Raw genomic sequence first — 27,654 nt, forward strand, 5'->3', positions numbered from 1 at the left:
CCCTGCCCCCTTCCTCGTCGAATTTAAAATATATATATATATATATTTGGTCTAGGAATTAATTCGTGCGGTTGGTACGCACACATTGAAGCTGTAGTACAAACACAAAATACATAAATACCTTAAGAAAAATATTGTCCATCGCTAGCCACCACTTTCGCCCATCTGTCAGGCAATGTACGGATTCCGTGGCGAAAGAAGTCCTCATCCTTGGAAGCGATCCAGTCAGAGACCCATGTTTCGATATCTTCTGAAGAAGTAAACCGCTGTCCAATCAAATCGTTGTTCATTCCATCGAACAAGTAGTAGTCCGAAGGAGCAACGTCTGGTGAATACGGCGGGTGGGGTAAAACTTCCCATCCGACATTTTCTAAATAGGTTTTGACCGGTTTTGCGACATGTGGGCGAGCGTTATCATGTTGAACAATAAGTTTATCATGTCTGTTCTCCCATTCTGGTCGTGTTCTGGCCAGAGCTTGCTTCAAACGCATTAATTGTCGTCGATAACGTTCTCCATTCATAGTTTCACCCGGTTGCAGCAGCTCATAGTACACCTTTCATATCCCACCATATGCACAGCATAACCTTTGTACAGTGAATATCTCGTTTTGGTTGTGATGGACCTGGTTCACCTGGTTTCACCCAGGCCTTTTTTCGTTTAGGGTTCTCGTAATGGATCCACTTCTCATCACCCGTAATAATTCGATGCAGAAACCCCTTTCTGCTCTGTCGTTGAAGCAGCAATTCGCAAATGGTTTTTCGTCTTTCAACGTCTCTGTCTTTCAATTCATGTGGAACCCAATGTGACATCTTTTGAATCATTCCCATGGCTTTCAAGCGTTTGGAGACTGTTGTTTGATCAACGCCTAATGCTGCTGCAAGTTGTTCCTGCGTTTGACACGAATCCTGCTCGAACAATGCTGTCAATTCTTCGTCTTGAAATTTTTTTGGCTGTCCAGCTCGCTCTTGGTCTGCCAAGCCGAAATCACAACTTCTAAACCGTGCAAACCACTTCTGACACGTTCGCTCAGCTAGAGCATGGTTACCATACGCTTCCACCAAAATACGATGACTTTCAGTCGCACTTTTCTGCATGTTAAAGTAATGCAGCAGGACACCCCGCAAAAACACTTTATCAGGCACAAATTGCGCCATGTTCACTTAACTACAAACTGGTGTTGTTGACGCTTTAATCCACTGCCCTATACTACGAACGATACGCGATGACAGGGGTTTGCAACACATGTGTGGATACACGGAACTGTGGGACGCTCCGTTCGTTGCGCCATCTCTTGTCCACCCGCACGAATTAATTCCTAGACCAAATATATATATATCTTCCTTGGTGGTACCCTACGTCACAAATCCTATGTATTGTCGAAATTTGAAATTTCTAGCGTAAGCTGTTTGGCCTGATTTGGTTGATCAGTTAGTCATTCAAGACGACTTCTTTCGTATATAGAAATACCTTAAGCAACTTTCTTAAATTATAGATAAAAAATAGGTAGTAAGTTATAAGTCATAAACATTTAATTCATGTCGTATTTTAGGAGTAAGACATGACTATTCAGAAAACACAACTGAGTGTTGCCACTATTTCATACTTTGGCCTAAATTACTATGCTTCTTTTGGAATACTAAACAATGGTGATCACATAAAATATTACATTACCCTTTACACAACCCTATCTTGTTTTCCTTCATAGTAACTTAAGTTTCAGACTTCTGTATTCTGTCCGAGTGTCTCAGACTCTATGGCTTAGATTCTTGCCTACATCGTAACTAAATTCTAAATAGACTTAGTCTCTAATAACATATATCCTGTATATAGTTTCAAAATCTTAGATTGACCACTAGATCTTCGTAGTGACTGCCTCCCAACCACCTTCGTGATCCTCAATGTAAAAGATTAAATTAAGAATGACTCAGTTCTGCTCAAAATAGAAACAACTTCATTTATCTCATGTTCATTTCCTTTCAAGATTTCTCTCTAGTAACGTACTTGAAGCGCTCACAGTTTCCTTTTTCTTCAATACATCACCTGCTTCCTTTGTCTTTGCACTTCTTCCTTTTCTTCATACATAGTTTAATTCACAATCCATAAGATCATTTTTTTTCTATTCCTTTCACTCCTCCTCCGTCTTTTTTGATCTTGCAGCTGTTTAATTGAGATCGTGGGGCCGCGGTGGCTCAGTGGTAGAGCGTTCACCTCTGGTGCTTGGGGTCCCGGGTTCGATCCCAGCCCCCGCCAAGTGAACTTTGTGGTGGACAAACACCGTGTTCGTGGGTTTTCTCGGGATTCCCCCGTTTCCTCCCACTTTCTTCATTCCACCATTTCATTCATTACACATCATCACCGTCTCCTTTAGCCTAACCGGCATAACCGTGGGACGTAAAACTCATATATTTCATTTCATTGTTTAAATTGAGATCTGTTAAATCTTCTGGTAACTCAAATCAGAATAATTATCACATTCATTTTTAGTGCTCAAAAGACTTTTGTTCCCTGATTTGGTACCGGAAAGCCGACTTTCACTTGTTTGAGACTATTTTTCCTATCAGAACCTTCCAGGGGTTTAATGTTTATGTTCCACTGCCAAATCAAGGTTAAACATCGAGCCACAACACTTGAGAGACCCTGGAAAGTATGCAAGAACGAATGGATTAAACTTGATGAGGTTGTACTGAATATAAGTTTTCTTCAATGAAAAATCCGATGTCGTGCAATTGTTCATCGCCAGTGCCATCATATTGAACATGAACGGTTGTGAAGAAGGGTTTTACAGCCTGGAGCAGGCAGTACAATTCATTACGATAATAATGAATCTACCTTCTATAAAACTCAATACTATCTTTTAGTTGTAAGTCTTTATTACTCTCTGCGTTAAGGTACAGTAAGATTAAATTATGACTATAGATGTTTATTATAGATGTTTATTATGTTATTTAATTATAAAACAAGAGCTCTTCTGTGAACTGTCAATTACAAATTGCGATTAACTATATTCTTCGATCTGCAGGATTAACTATGAATACTATGGAAAGAGCCACAAGTGAAGATTTAGCTAATTCAATATGGAAGTTTATCGGATTTAATATATATGATATGGATACTTCTGTTTCGAGTGAACGCTTTGGAAAAGTGTGATTAACGACAGAGTTTTAGTAATCGCTCAAGAATATGTGTTAAGTTAAAGTTACAGATCATTCAATTTGAATTGTTTTACAATTATGTTAAAACTGAACGACAAATTTATGTTACCTTTCTGTTTTAGTATTCTTGTACATGTATATTTGCAGCTCAGAGACATAGGTTTTGTTGTCACCTCATTAGAAGTGATAGTAGAAGGAAAAAAGTAATTCTTTCCACGAGACTAATAAGGAGATCCGACTTTTATCACTTGCTGTCTATATTACTATGAGATTTTGGACTTTATGCTTCAAAGCACTGAAAATAGCGCGTAAAATTACATGTAGACCAATAAAAATCTCATTAAAAAAGAAAAAGAACCCCAACCTCTGAGATACAGGTATGTTTTGTTAACAAGGGTACTTTTAGAGCTCATTCATCTAATCAGATCGGTTTATACTAACTGTCGAACTCTGTTTTCCAGAGATATTGTGAAACTTACAGCACAGTTTGTTGCACGTAATGGCTGTCAGTTTCTAACAAATCTAATGAACAGAGAACAAAGAAATTACCAGTTCGACTTCCTGCGGCCTCAGCATTCCTTGTTCCAGTATTTTACCAAGCTACTGAAGCAGTATACAAAGGTTAGTCCCATAATTACTATTAAATTTGTAATACAAATCCTTACTACTGAGTCTTGAATTCCATTATTGTTAAATTTTATTATTATTATTATTATTATTATTATTATTATTATTATTATTATTATTATTATTATTATTATTATTATTATTATTATTATTATTATTATATACGACCCGAAATTATAATAATATTAGATATGCTGAAGTGAGGTAGTGGCGGTCATGCCTGGATTGACGCGGCAGGTTACTCCAGTTTTTGAAAGAAAGAAATAAGTATTTTTTTATTATTATTATTTATTTAGCTCTTCTTTTCTCATCAAATACTCGTTACATAAAATCAACCATTCCCATGTTACAGTCTTAACCACTCGCACTACTGATTCTCCTACACTGTGGTTGCTAATGGTGACTCAGTGTCTTTCTTCCTCATTTCACTGATTTCTTTCAGGTGTTGCGCGGAGTTGGAGAATGGAAAGTGTGAGCACTGTTACCATGCCACGTTGAAGCGCTGCTCAAGTGTGTAGGTTTTGCGATTCTGTAGTTTGGATATAATCACAAAAACTTGTGCACTTCAGTTTAAAACACAGTCTTGCCAGTTTAATTTTAGCCAGTTACCAGAAAACAACCACTTGTGAAATTGCCATTAAATCATTAACAATAAATTTAGCCATTCTAGGCTATTTTGTATTTTGTGAATGAATACAATGTAAGATCGCATTAAATTTAATATTCTTCGCATATATATATTGATCAACACTTCTGAAAGAATGTTTGAAAAGCTGTTTTAATTAGTTACGTACGTGCCATCATTGAAATTGTCTTAGAGTGGAAGGCAATTATGTATATAATTTTAATGTTGATTATGAGTTCTTATACAAACAAACATTATTTTGCGTTGGATGTAGTCTTGTAACAATATTGTCCTGTCTTGTATTCTTATTTGGAAAAACAAGAAAAAGAAAAAGAAGCAATAATACACCCTGTTTCAAAAAGAATATACGTATTACGAAGAATTATTTTGTCCAAACTATCGATCGCTGCGCCTCGGCTCGGCTATTGGATTAACGAATACATAGTCTAGTTTATATTAATAGCCGCTAGATGTGTTGTCTTCTGTTTTGCTTGGTAACCGTCATATGTTTAAAATGGCTATCCCGCAGCAGAAATCATTTTGTGTTCTCGAGTTTGCGAAGTGCAATTCCGTGATTACAGTGCAAAGACGTTTCAAGTTGAGGTACCAAATTGATCCTCCGAATGGGCGGAACATTCGCAGATGATATCGACACTTTGTAGATACAGGATATGTATGTAAAGGAAAGAGTCCTGGCCGCCCTCGTGTTCCTGAAGAAAATGTTGCGCGAATTCAAACTGCTTTCCAACGTAGTCCTTCAAAATCAACTTGTCGTGCCAGTCGGGAGTTACAAGTGCCGACAACAACAATTTGCCGTGTTTTGAGACGTCGGTTGGTTATAAAGCCGTACAAGTTACAGCTGTTACAAGCTCTGCGTCTTGATGACAAACGCAGACGTGTGGCATTTTGTAAGAGATTCTGGATGCTATTGACAATGATAACTCTTTTGCACAACGCATTGTGTTCAGTGATGAAGCGACTTTCTGTGTTAGTGGTCAGGTAAACAAACAAAATGTTCGAATTTGGGGCCTACAGAACCCACATGCAGTCATTGAACATGTACGAGATTCGCCCAAAGTCAGTGTGTTTTGTGCGATATCCCGATCATCTGTTTACGGCCCATTCTTTAATGGAAACACGGTTAACAGTCACCAATATCTCGCTATGTTACAAAACTGGTTGTTTCCGAGGCTGCACGAAGACAACTTCATTTTTCAACAAGACGGGGCACTCCCTCACTGGAGTCGCCAAGTGTGTGAATATCTGAATGAAACCACCGAACCGTTGGATTGGTCGTCAAGGAGCTGGCGACTTAGCTCTCAGCTGACCTCCACGGTCACCGGATTTGTAACCCTGTGACTTCTTCCTGTGGGGTTTTGTTAAAGACAACGTTCATGTACCACCACTCCCACAGAACCTGGAAGAGTTGAAGAATCGGATCCGTACTGCCATAACATCAGTGACGCAGGACATGCTTGCCCGAGGATGGGAGGAATTTGAGTATCGATGTGATATTGTTCGTGTCGCTGATGGAGGACATATTGAACATCTGTAATTTGAACTTTGAACTGTAATTTGAACTTGAGATGTTCTTAAATATGTGTGTAAAATTTCATATTCATATGTCTTAAAGTTTAATAAATATATGCATTCAATATACGTATATTCTTTTTGAAACAGGGTGTATATACCAGTTAAAACAATATATATTTAAAAAAAATCAAAATTGCACTTTCGGAAACTTTCTGGTAATCTCGGGATGATTAACTCTATCAATATTATTGTATAGATCGTATAAATAATAACCACATAGAGAAATTAAACTCATGAAGCCTTGAATCAAATCATTTAAGCCAAAATTAAAATTTGAAGTTGTTAAATAATTCAAATACTTCTAAAATGAGTAACATTATACATAGAAACACTGGTGAGTATGCTACGACAGGTACGGGTATCGATATCGATGTATTCATTCACTTCTTTGTGATTCGGATTCCAGATTAATCAGTAGGTCCCGTCTCATATAGCGTTACTGCTGAAAGAAACGTTAAACTCAAAGTTAAGTCAACTCGTTCATTTACTGAAGAAAACAAACCATGCTAATTATTAACTTAACCCTTGTACGTCCCTCGATTTTTGCATACACATAAGTTCCTCTGGGTCAAAATGGACCCATTCATTTTTTTATGTTTCAATTTGTAGTTTACACTACATTTGTACATGCAATAGCGTTGTGACTGGTTTGTGTCAAATATAACAAAAGATGGGTCAAATCTAGACAAGCGTCACTGTTTGGGGGGATGTCCTCGGCCCCCTATATTTTTTAAATACATGATATATTTTCCGCTCGTCCTCAAATATTTAGAAGTAATTGTACAATTGTTTTATTATTCACTGAAATTTAACATGCCAGAGATGCTCTTGCATCACACACACACACACACACACACACACACACATATATATATATATATATATATATATATATATATATATATATATATATATATATATATATATATATATATATATATATATATATATATATATTGCAAGCAGGTCTTATTTAGGTTACTTTTGGTTAGGTTAGGTCATGCATTCCTGTTAACTTTTATTGAAAACCTCTGAGAACAAAATCCACGTAAGTGGTTGTTTTCTTTTATGCTACTTGAAACATGTAAACACCCATTTTACTGTTTTTGACATTGCTCACAAATCTGATTGGGATTTCTTTTACAGATAAATTTGTTTCACAAACTGTATTTGATCGTATTTTTGTTGTCTGTTCCCTTTCATGTGTAGCAATACTTCTTTTCCTCAGAACATCAGGGCTACTCGTCGTTTGATGAACACACTCCTCCTGTGTCTCTCCACGGAGCGATCGTACGATTTCTTGGGCTGCACTTTTCTTAGCACATATTTGTTTGTTTTATGTAGTTTTCAGTTGAGTTGATTTTAGTTTAGCGTCCCTTTGAGCAGCGAGACTATATGAGACGTGGACCTACTGATTAGCGTGGAATCCGAACCACATGAGCTCCAGCCAGGAATCGAACCCGGGTGTTCCACGCCAAAGGCGCAACCGCTTAGCCACGAGGGAGATCTTGATGCAGTTTTCAATCAGAGCTTTCCGAAGAATTTTCATCAGACGGGGAAGACGAAGACAAAGAATCCTGCACTAATAATTGATCCTCCGTTTCAGATGTCAGTTCATCGTCAGAAAAAGTAAGAAAGTTTTGAATTCTTCTGATATCAAAGCAGTCATATGGTCTGTAATTACTGCACAACGAGGAAACAAGCAATACTACGAATAAAAACTTATCCAAAATGAACCTAAACAATGTTGCCAATACAAGGTATCTGAAAGAAACTAAACAACTTTGCCAGTTTATTATACTGGAAGAAACTAAATTATTTTCGGACAGTGCAATAACTAATAATAATAATAATAATAATAATAATAATAATAATAATTTTTGCATTGTTTTGTGGATGTATTATCATCAGAAATCCATTCAATAATGATTTTTCAGTCACTTAAATATTCATTGAACTAATGGGTCTAAATGGACCCGAGGAACTTATGTGTTCGTTTTTCTACTGTGACGTAACAGGATGGAGATTTGAATCGAATTTTTTACAAAACACATATTTGGTAAAATTACTAAAAGTCACGAAGCATGATGATCACAGCTCACATAGGGTCTGAGATAATCAAGTTGAAAGATCGCTTTGGGTCAAAATGGACCCGAGGGACGTAAGAAGTTTAAAGAGCTTTTCAACCAATGCAAAATAATGTGTGTCAATCAATTAGAATCTAGTAAAATTTTTAGTCTAACATAGACTAAATAATTAAACATTTTAAAATCTAATGTAATAACTTCATATTTATCAGTATTAATAAGGAACAGAACTTAAAAATGTCATTCGTGTTAAAGTGTTAAAATAAAGCATGCCATTCGAAATTTGGGGGGATTTTTTCACGTGATCTACACGTGAAATTACACTTATATATATTTGTATTTTTAGGTCCTTATCCCACAAAAAGATCTGATGAAAAAGTTGAAAGAAGAAAGTACATCAATGAATTCAGTTCTTGAACAGGTAAAATATCGTTCGGAATGGATAAAGCATCAAGAAGCTCAAAGAAGACGGGAAGAGGAGGAAGCAGAAAAGGAAAGAGGTACTTTATTTTGTTTCGAAGACAAATAATGTTTCTTTTTTACTACTTATTAATTTAAATTAAAATCTTCAATTTATCGACCTGTGGTGCTATTTATTTATTTATTTTTAGAGTAGAGGAAACTTTGGTACACAAAGTTACACACACGAGAACTTCAAGAATTTGTTCTTTTCTAAGAATTTGTATAATTGGGGTGCAATAATGGCCAAGTGGTACCCACGGGTTTGTTTCACCCGGCCCACGAATATAAATATGTGATTTCGTTCTTTTTTTAATTTCAAACGTAACAGGAAGAGTGTAGCTGGATCAGTGAATATTATTAGCATTTAATTATATTTATATAATTATTAATAATAATATCAGAAATTCTTGTTCTTTGCATAGGAGGTATAACGGGTAATACATATAAAACAGAGAATTTAAATGTTGTGGAAATTGTCCTGTTCAAAAGTGTAATTTTCGAAAACGCTGAAAGATATGGTCGGTCATTTATAATGAGATTGTGTACCGAATTTCTCACCTCCAATTTAAGCGAAGTCCCATAATGGGCATGTTCTGAATAATGAAAGAAATTTGAATATTACAAATTTTCCTTCTTTTCTTCGTAGGAACAGAATTTCATGAACCACTAAAACACGTGTTCTCTTATTTTTAATTAAGAGTTTATATATCGAATTTCAAACCTCCAGCTAAAACCCTTGACATTCCCCATATGGGTAAACACTTATGGTACCTATCTCACCTTAACCTCTCTAACCTCATCATTTTTCATAAAATATTATCCATTATACACAAATAACATACACATTCTGCCAACATCAGCACGTTTGCGACTAATTCTCTATCAATATACACTAAATAAACGATCCTCACATTTGCACTTTCTGAATAAGGAAAAAGACATTTGAATGTTATATAATTGTGGTCCCCTTTAGGAGCAGCATTTTCGAAAACTCTGAAACACGCTTTCCCTTATTTTAATTAAGAGTTTATACTTAGTTTCAGTCCTTCTGTTGAAGTGAATCCTCACATTTTGCACTTTATAAATAAACAAAGGGAAAGTTGAATGTTGTAGGCTACAAATGTTGTCTCCTGAAAAGCAGAATTTTCAAATACTCTGAAAGCCTATTTCTTTGTTTTAATTGAGAGTGTATATACCGTATTTCACTCATCCAACATATAAGCGAATTCTCACATTCGGCATTCTCTGATTAAAGAAAGGAATTTTGAGTATTGTAGAAATGTCCCCCATTTTTATTCTTAGGAGCGGAATTTCCGACATGGTTTAATCAACAACGTGGTTTAATTGTGTGTGGTTACATCGTTCCATACATTCTTTGTTCCACAAATAAGATCCAACGTTCCGATATTCATGAACTGTACCTTCAATGAATGTGCTATCTCTGGTGATGTCAAAATAAAAAGTTTAACCGTCCATTTTAATTGAATACCTTACTAGCTAGCGTAGGTGACGGATAAGCGTTCTCAATTTGGAAGCTTGAGGTTCGAATACTACAGTCAGCCATCTTAAATGAATTTTTTCTACTCTTCATCTCAGCATCACTAGATGAATACCAGGATGGTACCTTTGAATATAAGTTCTGACTTCTTTTTTTATCTTATTTATTTATTTCAGTGTAAAATAACTGTTGAAGCTATATTCGAAAGTTAAATAAATGAGTAAAACATTTAATTTCTACTTTATAATACTTCGTATTTTAACTTAGGTGTTAGTGTAAACTACAACGTGTTATAAAGTTCACTGTTCTTGTCTTCTGAAATGCGTTCAATCGATACATAAATCGACTATTTATTTCAGGAGCATGTATTGCTCTACTTGAGGATTGTTATAATTTATCTGTTCATTCATGTTTCTTACACTCAAAGAAATCAAATACAGAAATATTAGAAGTGGTCACGATTATCTAAATTTTTATTTTCGTTGTTAATTTTTTTGCCTCAGTAAATACACATTCACGTGCGTTATCAAGTTTACAATATGATAATCACAACATAGCACAATCGATTTCCGGCGGGAGCTCATGTGGTTCGGATTCCACATTAATCAATAGGTCCTTTCTCATATAGCCTCGCTGCTAAAAGAGACGTTAAACTCAAAATCAACTCAACAACATAGCACGAATCCAGAGATACAAATAAGCTATTAATAATAATCGAAGGAGATAGAAGATAAGAAAGAAAGAACGAAATTTTATTTCATTTATTTCTGGTGCGAACATCTGCATGACTTACACAAAGTAAATAATAGTGTAAAACAATATGGTTCTGTGAATAATATATAGAAATAATGTAATTCTTTTACGTATGAAAATCGTTCACCTATTTACTGACACAATATCGTAGTTAATGTTTCAGAAACAAGTCTTATCTCTAGTTCTTATCGTTAAAGAACATTATAAAATGATAGCGGTTTTCTAGATAGTTCCGTCAGTGATGGCAGTACTGCAGGCTTCCTACAACCTGGAAAGTCAGGGATGATTTTGGTAGGGAAAATCAGGGAAATAAGGTCCTTGGTCATGGAAAAGTCACGGAAATTGAACAACTATTTTTTAAGTGGAAAAAGCCTTTAAAAATACTTTTTGCTCCATTGTTGTAGAGTTTTCTGTTAAATTTTAGAATTGCATCTGATAAGGAATTCTCTTTAAATAATATTTCCATATTTGGATTCTCAGTTGATATCAATGTTCACATGTGATGAAATTGCTTTTTCTTGTGAAGATTAGGTTCACAAGATTTTCTTGTGACCTTTGTTCTTTAAAGCACAGCGAATAATTTGGTGGATGCTTAAGCTTTCTAGGAGAGATTGATCAAAGAGGCTAAGTTGACGGGATAGTAAGGTTTTGAGACAATAAACTGGAGAAAGTCATGGCACGTTATTTGAATAACGTCTTCCTTAGCAAAAACACAGCCAATAACTTGTTACGGTTTTTCTTGAAGATATTTCCCCTCTGACGCTTTTGAATCTTAACACAAGTGTCTATGGGTGGCCTTTATGTTAATTTAAAATGTTTCAAGTCTGCAGGATCATATTAGCTTTGTGAACAGTATTGGACACTGTAGGTTGGTCAACTTCGGTGCATGTGGTTTACACATTGTGCATAATGCATTGAAGACTGGTATTGATTCTGTTGATTCGGAGGTACTTTGCATATTGCGATCCCTCTGGTACTTGTTAAGTGACTCCCAACCTTTAGAGTATTCGTGACAGGATGTTCTTTGTTTCCACTCAGATTTTGTGGTGTGTGGTGACTAGAAAATGTGGACTGTCTTCAAAGAGCACTGCAAATTTGGGTCTATGTGGTGAAGTTGCTAAATGATGCAAAGCTACCAAAATCATTGAAAAAGGCTGCCAGTGGTCAATTTGTAAAGTGGAAGCTAGTCTTTTATAAGCTGCTTTCCGAAGAGTGACAGTTTTTTCTCCAAAAGTTCCAAACCCCGCAAGCAATGGCTCCTTATCTTCTTGACGGTATTCTCTGACATATCTTATGATCCGTTGTGTGAAATCAGATGGAATGAAAAGTGAGGGAACATCATTCCATTGTTTTGATACCAGCAAATCGGACAACCTGATAAGAATATTCATAAAGGATTTGCAGCAAATCATTTCTTGCAGGCCTTGGCAATAAGAAAACTACAAGAAAAAAAAAGTTCCCTAAAGCATAAGGCTGTGTCATCTTTGAGTCCTGACATTATCCCGAGTTCCTTGTGACTGGACAGAAGAGATTTTCCCAATTTCTCTAGATGATGCACAATGCCAACATCCTTGATGATGCAGTATCTGAAAATGCCATCAAACAGTCAGAGTAAAGAAGCTTGAGAAAATCTTTCAGTCTTACGGTGAAGAAGGACTGAATATTTTCTTCAGGAATTTTCTTATCGACAAGAAGGATTTCAACAGATCATGTAAAGATCCGCATGATATTCTCTTACGGCAAAGCAACTGTCGAAGGTGGTTTTTCCATAAATAAGTCTTTGTTAGTGGAGAACATGCTAGAGAAAACAAGTGTGGCACAGCATCAAGTTTACGACAGTATCCTAGAAGCAGTTGGAATCCAGAATATCGAGATCTCAAGGAAGATGCTAGGTTATATTTCAAATGCACTGGGACGCTTTGAAGAATAGGAGAGACCAGAAAAAGAAAAAGAGGAGTGAACAAGAACAGAAGAAAGCTGCGAAAAGAATATTGGATGCAAGGCGCAAGGAATTAGAATAAAATAAACATGTACGTCAATAGAATGGGGAAAAGCAGAATTGTTTCAGAAGAATTAAAATAGGTAATTGTTTCAGAAATTAAAGAGGTGAAGAAGAAAGAAAAAAAAAAAAACTTCACTGTATTGAAAACAATAGTGCTGATTAAAGATGCTGAACACGATTGTGTTAAATATTCGTTTTTGCATAATTATGGTATTGTAATATTTGCTTCCGTCCTTATTATAATCAAAGTTTAATTAATATGATATATGTAAAATATGTAATGAAAATATATAATAATAGTAATTAATCATCATATCAGAGGAAATTTACCACGTTGGTGAGGAACGGTCGGCTGTAGGGAGAGGAGGATGCCGATTCCATAGAAATTTTTTGTAGTCAAGGAGTTTCTATGGAGAGACATAGAAAGTCAGATAATATCTTAATTCAAACCTGTAGGAACCCAGTACTGGTCTTCATTGCTAAAACATTTCCAAATTGCACTATTATACAAGGATCAACAACGCTGAATTTGGATCATGTACTGCAGAGGGCGAAACGTACTGTTTGCCCGGTGCAGTACCCGGGGCACACAAAATACTAAATTTATCGACTCTTGTCGTTCAGGATGTCCTTCAGATGCAACATTGGGATCACAGCTACTTACCATTACCCTTTTATGTACTGAGTTTGGACTAGATCTATCAGTTCTTACTGGGTATTAAACGTGTTTTCACTAGTATATATGAATAACAAGAGAATGAAAAAACAGAATTAGAGAAGATTTAAGGGATTCCAAAAGTAGTAAAAGCAATTTCCGATTAGTCAAAGGATTTATTTGAAGTCAGCACAGTAAAAGTTCTACACACCGAAATATAGTTTGAAAATATATTTGTAATCATATATGATCTACCATGTCGTTTGTTAGCATCAATAGGAATCGTATTTTCAAATTTCTTGTGCCAGCAGTTTTAGTCGTTTTTGGTCGCTGATTAGTTTTTGGTTTTGACCAATTTCTTGAGCTTTTTTCTTAATTACCTTATTTAGTAAATAGATAAATAGAAACAATTCTGTGGAATCCATTCTATGCAATTTATATCCTGGCTCCATTATTTGCTTTCACACGCAAACATACAAATAAACATAAGTTATTACTAGAAATTCACGTTTATTCGGAACAGTTCAATTTTGACATTACATTTCTGAGTTTCCGAGTAAATTTTTTGCGGTGAGGCAATAAGTAAGACTAGGCAACAAATTAATTGCTGTTTGTTTTATTAAAACCCATAACACTCAAATTGTAATTCCACTGGGACGTTGAGCTCCTCCGTGGCTAAGCGGTTAGCGTACGCGCCCTTGGCGTGGGAGACCCGGGTTCGATTCCCGGCGGGAGCTCATGTAGTTCTAATTCCACGTTAATCAGTAGGTCCACGTCTCACATAGCTTCGTTGCTCAAAGGGACGCTAAACTGAAATTGAATTGAATTGAACTCCACTGGGACGTTTCGGCAAAAATTTATTGTCATCAGCAGCACAGATCCTTTCAGAAAACATCTATTTTTATTCCTTTGTGTTCCTCTTTAGTATGTCGTAATGTAATTTTTACCTGTAAGTTTTGAACTGTTTTCTTTCTTCGTACTGATGATGCCTACATTGTTGTTCGAAATATATAAACTCGTAATTTTACTAGTTTCTTAAAAAGCCTTTAGTATTCTATCTTATTCCACTTTTGTTAATTAATAGAACTTTTTACTTTTTTCAGTCGCATATGCTCAGATCGACTGGCATGACTTCGTTGTAGTTGAGACTGTCGACTATCAGCCTTTCGAACATGGAAACTTCCCTCCGCCCACCACCCCGGATGAAGTAGGTGCAAGAGTATTAATGCAGGTTAGTTTTTCACATTTATACTCATAAAAAATAAAGCAGAAATAACTTTTGTAGCTGCAAATTTTATTTACAGTTATGGTTGCGTTGAAAATAGGTCAAAAACTTTATCATTTTATTATTATCCGATTGTGATTATCAAGGGCAAAACGACCTGGAAATTAGGTTGAAATTGTATATAGAATAGCATGAGAAAGATAAAACAATAAAATGTGAGAAATTCTATAGTACAAAGAAAGAGCAGTAAATGTATTATACTGCTACTGTTGCTTAATTCCATAATCAGAATATAAAATTACTTCACAGGCCAAAGATCTAATTGGAAAGATCAGTTTTTGAAGCTATTACGCACTGATCAAATTTTTCTTAATAAATTCTGATATAATATTTTAATAACGAAGTTCATATGTTGATAACATTTCGTTCTTCCTGCAGCTTTACATTTATTTGTTTAGTTATTTTTCCAATACATTGAAAAGCAGTGCAGTATATACTTTAAATAATACTTTTACTGATTGATCATGTTACCCTAACTTAAATATTTAAACTTCAGTTGGTGAGGTAACATATGAAATAGAATTATGGTTTTGCCTTAGAACTTCGGATACAGAAGAATAGAAACAATAAAAACATCAAGGATATAAAAATAAGGGGATGGACTTACTGGAGAAAACAGTACAGAAACGCTTTGACTTATGAAACAAAAGTTCTGTTCATTAAATGACAGTGTGACGTATCAATCCAACGGTAAATCGCGTTATCACATGATAAACGGAACTTCCGTTATTTCACACGAAAAAGTGTTTCTACATAGGTTCTCCCCGACAAGTTCTTTGCTTTCATATATCATTGTTTTTATTTCATTTAGTTCTATTTTTATTTTTTGCGTTCAAATTCCACATAAGAGCTGAGAGCTTGAAAGTAAAAGAACCATTAAATTTTAAATGAGATGATTGCATATGTTAGCCTTATTTTCATGTCGCTTTACTTTGCTGTTGACGGCCGCGTATGTTGTTGAAGCCTGTGGGGACAGGGTTTCCACAGATCTGAAAAATCTGGTAATGTCAGTGAATTCAGCTTACTCGTAAAAAGTCCTGAGCTCCTTCGTTAGCGTACGCGCCTCTGGCGCGGGAGACCCGGGTTCGATTCCCGGCGGGAGCTCATATGGTTCAGATTCCACGTTAAACAGTAGGTCCACGTCTTATATAGCCTCGCTCCTGAACGGGACGTTAAGCTCAAAATCAAATCGTAAAACGTTCTGGAGAAGTTAAAGAATTTTAAAGTACGAATTTTTACTTCTGAAAACCAGCTTCTCTTTTGGCCTTACTCGGCTATTTGATAGGGGAAATAAATTAGTTAGCTTTGCAAAATCTCTACCTACACACGTACGCTATATTATAAAGTTTTTTCTATATATGGATGGGTAGAGCAATGGAAGGGTAAATTATAGTTTGGAATTGTGTCTCACTATCGGTTTTTATTATAAGATCTTCTATAAACAGTATTTTGCAGAAATTCTACAATAATGTAAATTTTGTAATATGAAGTAAAAATAAGTGTTCCATCGACTTTGACGGTCTCGGGAACGATTTTTTAAGTAGTAAACTACATGAAGGGGTGTAAGACACTAGCTGCTCTACTGCAAGCAGAGAGAGATTACAGATTCCGACGAAGCTCTACTGCAAGCTAGGACGGGTTGTAATTAGGATTATTTTTACTACCCCACTGCAATCAGAAAGAGAGGTGAAGTCTCCGACAAGGCTCCATTTCAAGTCAAAAAAGAGATTTGACCAGTCAAAACTGAAGGCTGTCTATAAAACCCTCTCGGTTGTATAGCGCTCCAGGTGAAGCGGTGGCGCTGCTGTTTCCTCGTTGTCATGTGATCTGTGGTGTTTCTGTAGTCTTCGTCGTCTGCAGCTTGTAGTACTCCATGGTAAGGTTACGTGATTATTGTTTATAAATAAAAACACGTGTAAAACTTTGGTAAACACAAGTCCATGATAGGTGTTTGTAAACACAAACACATAGTACATCACAATATACATGTACAGTAAGAAACAGTATCAAGCGTAGGTTGGAGGTGTAAGAAATGATAGCTCCAACCTATACTTAATATTGTTTCTGAGTACTTGTATAGTAGATGAAAAATCCTCTGGTTGGGAAAAATATAGTTACTTTTTTACATTATATGTAGATCTGGAAATTTGTAAATTGTGACATAGTAAACTTGAAAAAGTTAGGGAATTCGTGCTCGCCAAATAAGTGGGAATCCTGGAGAGCATTGTTTTAATAAGTTTACGTTAAGATCGAAGACATTGTTGGTAGTATGCCTAACAATGCAGGAAAATAAAAATGCACGTACCGTTAAAGAAATTAGGTGATCTGTGATAGCAGTGATTAATGTTAGGCACTATAATTTACGGAATTAACTGTAACAATTCTGATGTGGAAGTATTTCTCTAAAGAGGATACTCTATATATCAAGAAAATTAAATTGCTTCTCGTGAGAATGGTTGATTTGACGATGGAAGTTTGATTCGCGTTACATAGTGGTGGACAACATTGTGTCCGTGGGTTTTCTCGAGGTACTTCCGTTTTCTCCCACATTCTTATCCCATTAATTATTCCATCATAACTCACTTGCCTTTAATCATCCGTCTCCCTTAGCCTAAAGGGCATAATAGTGGGGCGTTAAACTGAAAGATGTGATTTCGCGTTACATAGGTGGTTAATATACTGGTATGATACTTCAGTGGTAATAAATCAGTTATAAACGTGGAAGAATAGGAAAGATTTTTTTTAAACAAATTGTCCATCAAGTTTGGTGTTATTAATCTGTAAATGGAATATAGCAATTAATTTTTATTGACTTAAGGTAGTGCATTCTTTAGTCATTTATAAAATAACTGCAGCTTGAAATAAATGTATATAAAACACTCTATAGAAACATTTCTGTTGTTTAATTACTGGGATCCATAGACTCTTATAATGGATATATCACTATTGAAGTATCATTCTTAAGATGTGATTAGCCAGCTACGTAACGATTTAAGCCTAAACCATCCTCAAGAAGAGCGATCCATAAATGTGTTTGAAATATGGATTATCTTTTGAAAAAGTTTTTCATCTTCATAGGGGTATTTCCAACTCATTATTGTAATATAATTAATGTATGTTCCTTACATTCAATTAGTAATTAATTACAAGTTATTACTGATATTGCTGATTCTATACATAATCTTTCACTTTCAGGAAAGAATAGAAGACGGTGATGAAATTGAAATGCAGATCGAAAGTGAAGGTGAAGAAGAGGATCAGTTAGCGAAGGAAGCGAAAGACAACACACAAGTGAGTATCAGTCTTTCTTTCATTGTTGTCTAGTGTGGAAGTATTGCTACAATCGTGGATGTTTAGAATTAGATCGTGGCATCTATTATCTTTCTGAATTTACGTCGTCAGTATTTAAAGCAGGAGGGAGAAAAGACAAAGATCAGTGAAGTACGTGTTTTTAATATATAGCGTAAAATTGAATTCTGTAATATTAATAGCGTTTAACAAACAAAAAAAAGTCCATAGTTGAGATATATCAGTCGGTAGTTCTCATCGAAATGAATAAAATTGTATAGTGAGTGTAAATTCTTAGTACACATTAATTGAGCTTTTCATTATGATACTAGCAAGACAGTATGGTTAACGAGATACAGCCCAAAAGTGTGATTAGATCTTACAACTTTAACTGTAATATTGTGTAAAAATAAAACCTATATCACTCGATTAATGATATCGGGTGAGATAAAATGAGATGCTAGAGCAGCGTTTCCCAACCGGTGTGCCGCGGCACACTGGTGTGCCGTGAATGGGCCGCTGGTGTGCCGCGAGGAAATCGAAACAAAATTATTAATTCTATAGCAGTCAAATTACAAAACGTAGGGAAAAATGTGCATTTCTATTTCACACTACTATGAACCTCTACTATGAATCTACAATTTTAAGTTTCATACCGTGTTACTTTTTGTACATTTTTAATGTTGAAAGAAGTATATTTATTATTGTTATTACCATTATTGCTTCTTTATTGTTGCAGACTATTTCGTAACTTGAAAATTTAAAATATCATTCAATCTCTTCATCAAAGCAAACATGCATACAAATTGTTTGAAAAGTAAAAGAGATTTGTTTGTTCGTTCGTTATTTAGTGATCTTCCTTCTTAGTGAAAGGTTGGATACAGTTTTCTAAAAAGAAAGCGTATTTTTAAAAACCAGAGTCCAATATTTCATTGCAATTGTTTTCTATTTTTAAATTAGAATGAAGAATAAGCATAATGATTTACCACTAGGGAAAACTAGTGATCGAGCTTTCTTCTCTGTGAGATGGAGATCAGTAATAATAATAATAATAATAATAAAAAAAACACACTGTTTTATGTTTACAAATAATAATGTCTATAAGTGTGCCGCGAGAATTCAAGTTATACCCGTAGTGTGCCGCAAGTTAAAGAAGGTTGGGAAACGCTGTGCTAGAGGATAAATTCTTATTCGTAGTTCTCAACAAACTCGAGAAGGACTCATTTTTATGGCGTTAGAACTTAAAAGTTGTGATCAAAAAGAACGGCGAAATGTAGTTGCATCCATTTCAACTAGTAAGCCCGGTAGCCTAACCTTTGGTACAGTCATTGTTGAGTTTGAAGAGTTATGACATAATAATTGGCTTCCAGAGGCAGAAGAGTGACGACGTGTTAAGAGTGTCTGTCGCCTGCCAACATTAAGGTTTGTTCTAAGCTGCAAAAAAGTGCCAAAGAAGCTCACATAATGTGAAAATCAGTGTACGGCGATGAAGCGGTGGCACTGAAGACTGTTTACAAATGGTATAAGCGATTCAAAAGCAACAAGGTATCGGTTGAAAACTAACAATGATAGAGACGTCCTTCGACGTCAAAAATAGATGAAATCGTGCAAAAAGTGGCACAAACGATTTGCTCAAACAGGCAAATGACTATTCGAGAGCTTTCTGAAGAACTAAACATCTCGTATGGGTCCGTGAAAAGCATTTTTAACCGACAATTAAATTGGAAAATGGCTTCCTTCTTCACCGCGAAAACGCGCCGTGCCACATCTTGTTTTTGATCCTCGAGTTTTTGTCGAAAAAATAGTCCTGTCTGTCCACATTCGCTGCGCTCTCCAGATATAACACCATGCGACTTCTGGCTCTTCCCAAAAATTATAACCATGCTTAAAGGAAAACGCTTTGACACCATTCCTAATATTGAGAGGGCTACGACAGAGCGGCTTAACTCTTTTCGGAAAAGCACTGAGCATGATTTAATATTCACTGATGTTTCTGTCGTCGACCATCGTAAGTTTCTAATTATGGCTGGACATGTGATAAGCATATCGCATCAAACATGGACTGGAATCACTGCTTATCTACTATGTAAAAATGGAAATGATCTTGTGTGTGATCGAATCACAGGAAAACGGCTGGACCATTTGAAATGAATTTTTGGATATAGTTATCAAGTACCTCGAACTAGGTTTTTGTCATGTCACTTTGATGAAGGGGAGTAGCTAGGAGTCATACTTCCTTCGAAAAATTGAGTATCTTACGGGCTTGTCAGGCTAGGAAAATGGAATTCGGTATATAAACTCATCGTTAAATATAAGTAGACACATGTCCCAACGTTTATCAGAATTTCCGTTTTAGAGGGAGTATTTTCTGTACAAATGATGAAATGTATTATTATTTGACGGCCAACTTTTCATAGGTCGAATTTGATTATTTTTGTTATATGATTAGACCAAGGCACATTTTCTGCATGGGAGGTCAGGCTAGTGATGGGAAGGGAGTAGCGTGCAAAAATAATTGAAAGCGACCGATATTAGTGTGCAGTCCATAGTTTCCGAGGTCGTTGAGATGAAAAGTGACACTTCCGATGCCGTTTAAGTGTAAATTCATCCCCTATTGACATGGGTTTGAGGGGAGGGGATGCGACGGAGATGACATGTAAAAATAATAGACAACGAGAGATATTAGTGTTTAATCCGTAGTTTTCTGAGTCCCTGAGATAAATAGGACACTCCCAATGCCGTTTAAGTTCAAATTCATCTCCCATCAGCATGCGGAGAGAGACAGAGAGTTGGTGCCATGTAAAAATAATCGAAAACGACCAAGGTTAATGCCCAATCCATAGTTTTCGAGTTCGCTGAGATAAATAGTGACACTCCCGAATGCGTTTTAAGTCCAGGTTCAGCCCCATCGAAAAGGGTTGTGAGAATGGGTGACATAACGAATTTTTATCATTACACGGGGGCGCGGTGGCTCAGTGGTAGAGTGTTCACCTCCGGTGCTTGGGGTCCCTGGTTCGATCCCAGCTCGCACAGTGTGGACTTTGTGGTGGACAAACACCGTGCTCGTGGGTTTTCTCGGGGTTCTCCCGTTTCCTCCCACTTTCTTCATTCCACCATTTCACTCATTTCTCATAGTCACCGTCTCCTTGAGCCTAACCGGCATAACCGTGGGACGTAAAACTCAAAGATTTCATTTCATTTCATTTTATCATTACACTTTAAATAAAATATGTATTCTAAGAGAGGAAGAATTCTAAGTGTTCATACACAAGGGATCCAAAAACGTTCTTGCCATTCTAGTGCAGTGATAAACATAAAGCAATACAGTGGATGATACGTACCTTTAGGTTTCGAAGCAATTTCCATCACCATCTAACACCTTTTGCCAACGTTTCTTCAGCTGCACAATACCCTGGTGATAACACTCGGCGGTCATGGATGCAGAGGAGTCCGTGAGTGTTTTCCACAGGTCTCTCATTTGCGAAGCATCTCCCACGAAGGTAGTTGTCGAGGGAATGAAACAGGTGGTAATCCGTTGGCGCAAGATCCATTAAACATGGTGTGTGACACAGTATCTCCCAATCAAGTTGCTGAAGAGTCTCTTGGGTCCTCTTTGCCGTATGTGGCTTGGCATCTCCTGCAAGAAAGGCCACCCTTGCAATTCACCAATGCCAATTCCTTCTGCCACAATGCACGGTGCACCCTTTGTAGCTGCTGATAGTAGATGTGAGTAGTGTTGTTCTGACCAGGTGGAAGGAGCTCGTAATGCACCAATAGCCGATAATCCCACCATGCAAAGAGCATAACCTTTCGTGGGTGTAGGGGTTGTCTTGAGATGTGAGAACAGAGTAGCGTGGCGACAGCAAATGTTTGGGACGCTTGGGAGTGTCATAGAGGACCCACTTTTTGTCACCAGTGAGCAAGCGATCAAAGATGGGTGTGTTGAGATGCCGAGCGAGCAAGGACAAACAGATTGCCATTCGTTGTTCTTTGGCTGCCGATAATGTGTAGGATACCTATTTTCTTAACTTGTATGACTTCCTTATCTCATGCAGGTGCAGTCTGGACTATTTCAGTAGAAACATAGAATTATTCAGCAAGTTCCTCACACATTAGACCACCGTCCTCTTCGATGGCTGCTTTGAGAGCCTCGTCATCCAACACAAGAGATCGTCCACTGCAAGGTTCATCCGAAAGGCTGACATTCCCCAAACGGAATTTCTGGAACCAATGGCTAGCGGTGCTTTCATTCACGGTATTCTTCCCAAATCCCTGGTATATGCGGCGGCTTCATGCAGCAGCTGACAGGCCCACTTTCAAGTCATACACCAAACACACGCGAACAAGCTGCTTCGATACCCTCATTTCTCTTCGACACTGGACGAGGTATGACTGCTGTATGCGCGCAACGTGCCTATATTACTGAATGTCAAAGATCAGACTAACTCCCGATCGCATGGCGGGCACGTGTCTCATTTAGTTTCCTCTCTGTAAGCGCATGATTAATGAGACGTCAAAAACGGCAAGAACTTTTTTGTTTACCTTGTACTTTCCACAAACTTACTTTTTCTATAGGAAAAGTGGGCTTTTAACTATGGTTCATTTCACCCCACGGATAAACTGAAGTTCCCTGCCATGCTCTCACACAGCCTAATAAACTTAAATTTTGGTGTTCCTCTCTTCACTATCAATTCCAGCACACGAAATTTTAGAATGTGTCTAAAGAATTAATAAAAACTTTCATAGTAGCACTACATATTTTAGAATTCTTTATTACATTATTCTGTATTAGTGAGGGAAGTAGTCATCTTTTAGTATAATTGTAAATTTAATTGAAGATTTGTTATTCATTTGGTAGTAGAGGTGGTGAGGTAATGGTGGAATGGCAAACGATGTCAGAGTTGAGTATTTAAAACTTCTTTTTTTCTCTGTGTTCATGCTATACTATCATGCAATCGAAATTAAATACAATCTGTGTGGGTAGAAAGCACGAACGTGGTAACTAAGCCACAAATGATTGAAAATACACGTCTTGTGGAATCCTCTAACAAGCAAACATTTTCACATTAAACTAAACTAAACTTAAAAAAAAAAAAAAAAACTAAGGACGTAAATTTGAAATATTTCACAAGAGAATATACAGTGCAATTTGTTACAAATGTATTCATACGAATTATGCACGATAATATATCTAATATTGATACATGCAAAATTCATTATATATTTTGCACATGTTAACATTCAGTACATTTGATTACTCAATCGTATAAAAAAAATACTACTTTCTTTGAAATTTGAAACAAAGGCAGAACCACGACATGATGATTGATTTGCCTCTCAACCTCTCCGACTCTTAAATAAAGGGAACATTGAAATTAACTTGGTAACTATTGAATTCTTATTTCTAATAATTCAAATTGAAAATACGACTAAAATCAATTCTTTAATACATAAATAATAATTAATATATATCTTTTTAAAGATAAAGAGTTAAATATAGTTATTGTTGGTAGCGGTTATTGATAGCGGCTGAAAAGAAGAGCAATGAAGGGATGGGAACTTAAATTTGACACGATACTGTATCTTAAAACGGCTGAACCATCTGAAATTAATTTTTGGATATAGTTATCAAGTACCTCGAACTAGGTTTTTCTCATGTCACTTTGATTAAGAGGAGTAGCAAGGGGGTCATACTTCATTCGAAAAATTGAGTATCTTACGGGCTTGTCAGGCTAGGAAGATGTATCTTAAAACAGTTTCCATCCCTGACATGATCAGCGACTTGTTCCTATTGTGCAGTGGCAAAGTGGTGGAGAGTAGGGAAGTTAGTTTCGATTGTCTTATCAGCTTATGGACTTTGGTAATAGATTATAGCAAACCACTTCCATAATATGCATAAAAACTTCAGCACCATCTGAGGACGAGCTTCCACTGCTTTAGTTTTAATATTATTTCATTTTACATTACTTTAACACCCCCACCCCCCACCCAAAAAAAAAAACTCCTGTAGTGCATTTTATAAAAATAAACATACGGTTATTATTTACTACTTAGTTTTTATTCGGTATCCTGCAGTCAGTTCCTTAGTTCTGAGTTTCTTAACTCGAAAATATTACATGGTTTTAAAGTATGAGCTTACGTATTAATTCCTACGTATTTTTCCGTTAAAGATGCCACATAAACGTCTCATACTAACACTGAACCTCTCTGCCATGTATTGAAGTAATTTTTAACTGATATTGCTTAAGCATATACACAGTCTAAATACATTTGTAATAACGTAATTAATTTTAGAGGAAAACGGTAAGGGTAGAGCAAAAATTATGTGTAAATATTATATTGACATCGGGTTTACGTATCTGTACAGTCAGCGACAAAAATTCTTTTCGTTTGGTAAAATTTATTTTGGGAATAGTGGTGGTTACTGAAAACTGTACTCAAATTGTCCTTTCATTCTGAAGTTTTTTACGAAACTAATTTCATGAAACAGAAAGAACGTTTGTCCATGACTACAAAATTTCAACGCTCTAGTTAGTGTAGAAGTGCGTGATATTTAGTTGAAGATTTAATACAAACAAATAAACAGAAAAGTAACCTGATAAAAGTATTGTGAAAAAAATTAAATATGTTTTTCTCAATAAATAAAACAACAGGAAAGAAGCAGCTTGAATATTGTAATTCTTGTATTTTTAACTTTTAGGTGCAAGATATGGAAGAAGTATCAAGTGAAGATGAAGATGATGAGAGTGGTACTGCAAGTCAAACCGATACTAAAAGCAAATCGGAGAAGAATCAGTCTTCAGCGCAGCCTCCCCAACCACCGTCAGAAATTCCTCAGCCACCTCCTCTTCCTCCAACTCCAGATAAAGTTCTTGTAAAGAAAGGCTATGATCCGAAACAAGGTATTTTTGCTTTTGTGTTAGACAGTTTATTACAAAAATACTTAATATTGAATTGATATTAGAATTTAATAATGTACTTTATCGTAGTCTCATGCAGATGGAAAATTTGGTTCTGTGGTTTGTATGATTTTAATATTTAAGAACGGCAGTTAGTCTTTAGAAAGGCTGGAAGGATAGAGTTTCTTGATAATTCCAGATGGAACATAGGTGATCTTACTTTAGTCGAATTTAAGGGATATATCTCTAATACATAAAACAGCTCTTACCAAACTCTGAATCATTAAGTAGAGAGAAATTCGTCAGTATTTCATTTAAGTGTTTCAAGTCTTTGCGAAGCACAGTGTGGGAAAGTTTACGTAAAAAGAAAAATCAAAGTTAACAACTAGAAGCTCATCTTTCAATTTGGAAACAGGTCTACAGGTCAATTAATTTCGCCAGATTCTTCTCCAACCATACATTTTTTTCCTTGAAGTGAACGTTGAGAATGGACGTCTCGGGGCTAACGCACTCTTCAAACCTACTAACAGCGTACAGTACGTTCACTTCAAGAGCTCTCACTCACATCACTTCAAACGTCCCCACTTTTCCACCCATGACTTAATATACATTGTATACAAAGTTTCAGAACAAGAGAGCCACGGTTCCTGGAAATGCAGAGAACACTTATCATGGCTCTGGCCCTTGTTAACAGCCCATAAATCTAAGAAAACAACAGGTGACCTTCGGTTAGAAAGAAAAAAAAGAAATTGCCAATGTTTTTTGTATCAGTGTGTTGGCTTACAATTCGCTACAATGTCGATGTTTTTCCGACCTTGTGAAACAATAGCACGTGTAACGAACAGCGTTTGGATGAAAATCCGAAACTCAATCCTTCTTCGCCAAGAACTCGACAAAATAAAATTACGTTGTAGTTGGGAGAGAAGCTAAGTTGCGTAAGCAAACAATGATGTTAGTGATTTTTATTTTTTTTTTAACGAAGTGTTATCGATAATGGTGGTGTCCATTCCACCATAAGTTCCATAAACTTTAATAAGTTATTATCGAAGGCAACTAGTGGTAGCATTAGTACTGTAAGAAGAATTTCTGGAATAACTGATATGAAAAACTATTCGACACCAACTAGAAAATTCCAAAACAGAAACTTCAGTTTGATAAGATTGACGATTTACCTCGGAATTTGTAGCGACGAACAGTTTTCAAATTTTATAAAAGGCAAATTTTCCACAACTGAGCACTAACTGAAACAGCTAACACAAAATATAAATTTTCGTATCAGCGCAGTACGGTTTATCGGTTCCTATGAAGTATGGGTTTTAAATATAAATCCGTAGTGATAAAATGTATTCAGAGTGAATCACCCCTTATAATTGCTTAGCAGTACAGATATCTTCATAGCATCAATATAATCTTAGTTCTCGGGAATATGCAGATGAATACCTCGATCAAACATGGTTTGATAGCAATTCTTGTCGGATGATAAACTGGACAGACCATTCGGATAATCGCTGATTACCGTGGGAGCATAAATGCAGGTAATCTTTCATAATTGGCTTGAGGAGAAACTATTGAAACGCCTTAAGACACCATCTGTAATTGTTATGGATAATGCCCCGAACAATAGTCGTGTTCTCAATCCAAAACCAACCTCTTCCTGGAAGAAAAGTAAATTTCTTAACTATATGACTTTGCAAAATATTCCCATTCCTAATCCTGTTCCCGTAATTCCCATTCCTCTTGAAATTATAGAAGAGAACCTTTTGTTACCGACAGAAAAAATATTCACTGGACGAATTTGGCTGCAAAATATGAGCATATTGTGCTACATTTACCATTGCATCTTCAACCCCATCGAAATGGTGTAGTCTGAATCTAAGGGTAGGGTTTCGTCTCAAAATTTAAGGAAACGATCTTTGAAGGAAATAATATAGCTTCTCAACGAGTCCTGCATTGATGTGACGTCCGAAAGTGGGTAAACTGTATCAATCATGTAGAGAGCATTGAACGAAGTTACGAAAACTTTCAATCAATTTTTGATGGAAGGATAGAAGTCTCTGTGCAAGTAACAGATTCTTCAGAAAATGAGAGTGACTATGATGATAGCTCATAATCAAAGTGTAGTAAGAATTTACTACATTTTGATTACGTATATATTAATGTTGAAATAATAATAATAAAAAAAATTCCTATCTGCTTTTTCCTTGTATCTCCATCCGTTTGTGATTTATAAACACTTGACGTTTTATCTGAATGTGTGAAAATTCATAATTAAGTGGAGGCCATTTCGTACACGGTATCCTTCACGAAAAAGTAATTCCGATGAAAGTTCTTTCTTTCTTTCTTCATGATATTTTCAATGGTATAAAATCTTATATATTATTATATTTAAAATTTTCGGCTGATCCCACGGCCCCATGATCGGAGTTCTGTGGGGCAAGCAAATGACTCCATTCGATGCGCCCTCCGACATTTTCCTTACATTGTCTTATTCCCAACTGTAGTAGTGGACATTTTATCTGAAACACCTGGTATCAATTTGTGGCCCAGTCGCACATTTTTACCTCTTGAGTTTCAATTTTTATATATACGTGTAGAGAATGAGATTTTTTTAATATTGGTTGATTATTGTATATTTCGTATTACGCGATTTATGAGTTACGTATTTAAAAATCCTCCCCGCTCCCTGTTTTAAAAATGTTGTAACGTTGTTTGTTGTATTTTTTATTG

General features: G+C 36.1%; 1 protein-coding gene across 1 annotated transcript in view; it reads left to right on the plus strand.

Moving 5' to 3' along the window:
- Positions 1 to 27,654, plus strand: part of Sf3a1 (splicing factor 3a subunit 1) — a 67,139-nt gene that overhangs the window by 17,583 nt on the left and 21,902 nt on the right. The window contains exons 4-8 of the mRNA XM_081749060.1: positions 3,615 to 3,774; positions 8,432 to 8,585; positions 14,559 to 14,686; positions 17,936 to 18,031; positions 24,729 to 24,930. Coding sequence (XP_081605186.1) covers positions 3,615 to 3,774; positions 8,432 to 8,585; positions 14,559 to 14,686; positions 17,936 to 18,031; positions 24,729 to 24,930 — 740 coding nt within the window. The remainder of the gene's footprint in view (positions 1 to 3,614; positions 3,775 to 8,431; positions 8,586 to 14,558; positions 14,687 to 17,935; positions 18,032 to 24,728; positions 24,931 to 27,654) is intronic.

The sequence above is a fragment of the Thermobia domestica genome, chromosome 2, assembly GCF_964235325.1.
Source record: "Thermobia domestica chromosome 2, izTheDome1.hap1.1, whole genome shotgun sequence".
Lineage (NCBI taxonomy): Eukaryota > Metazoa > Arthropoda > Insecta > Zygentoma > Lepismatidae > Thermobia > Thermobia domestica.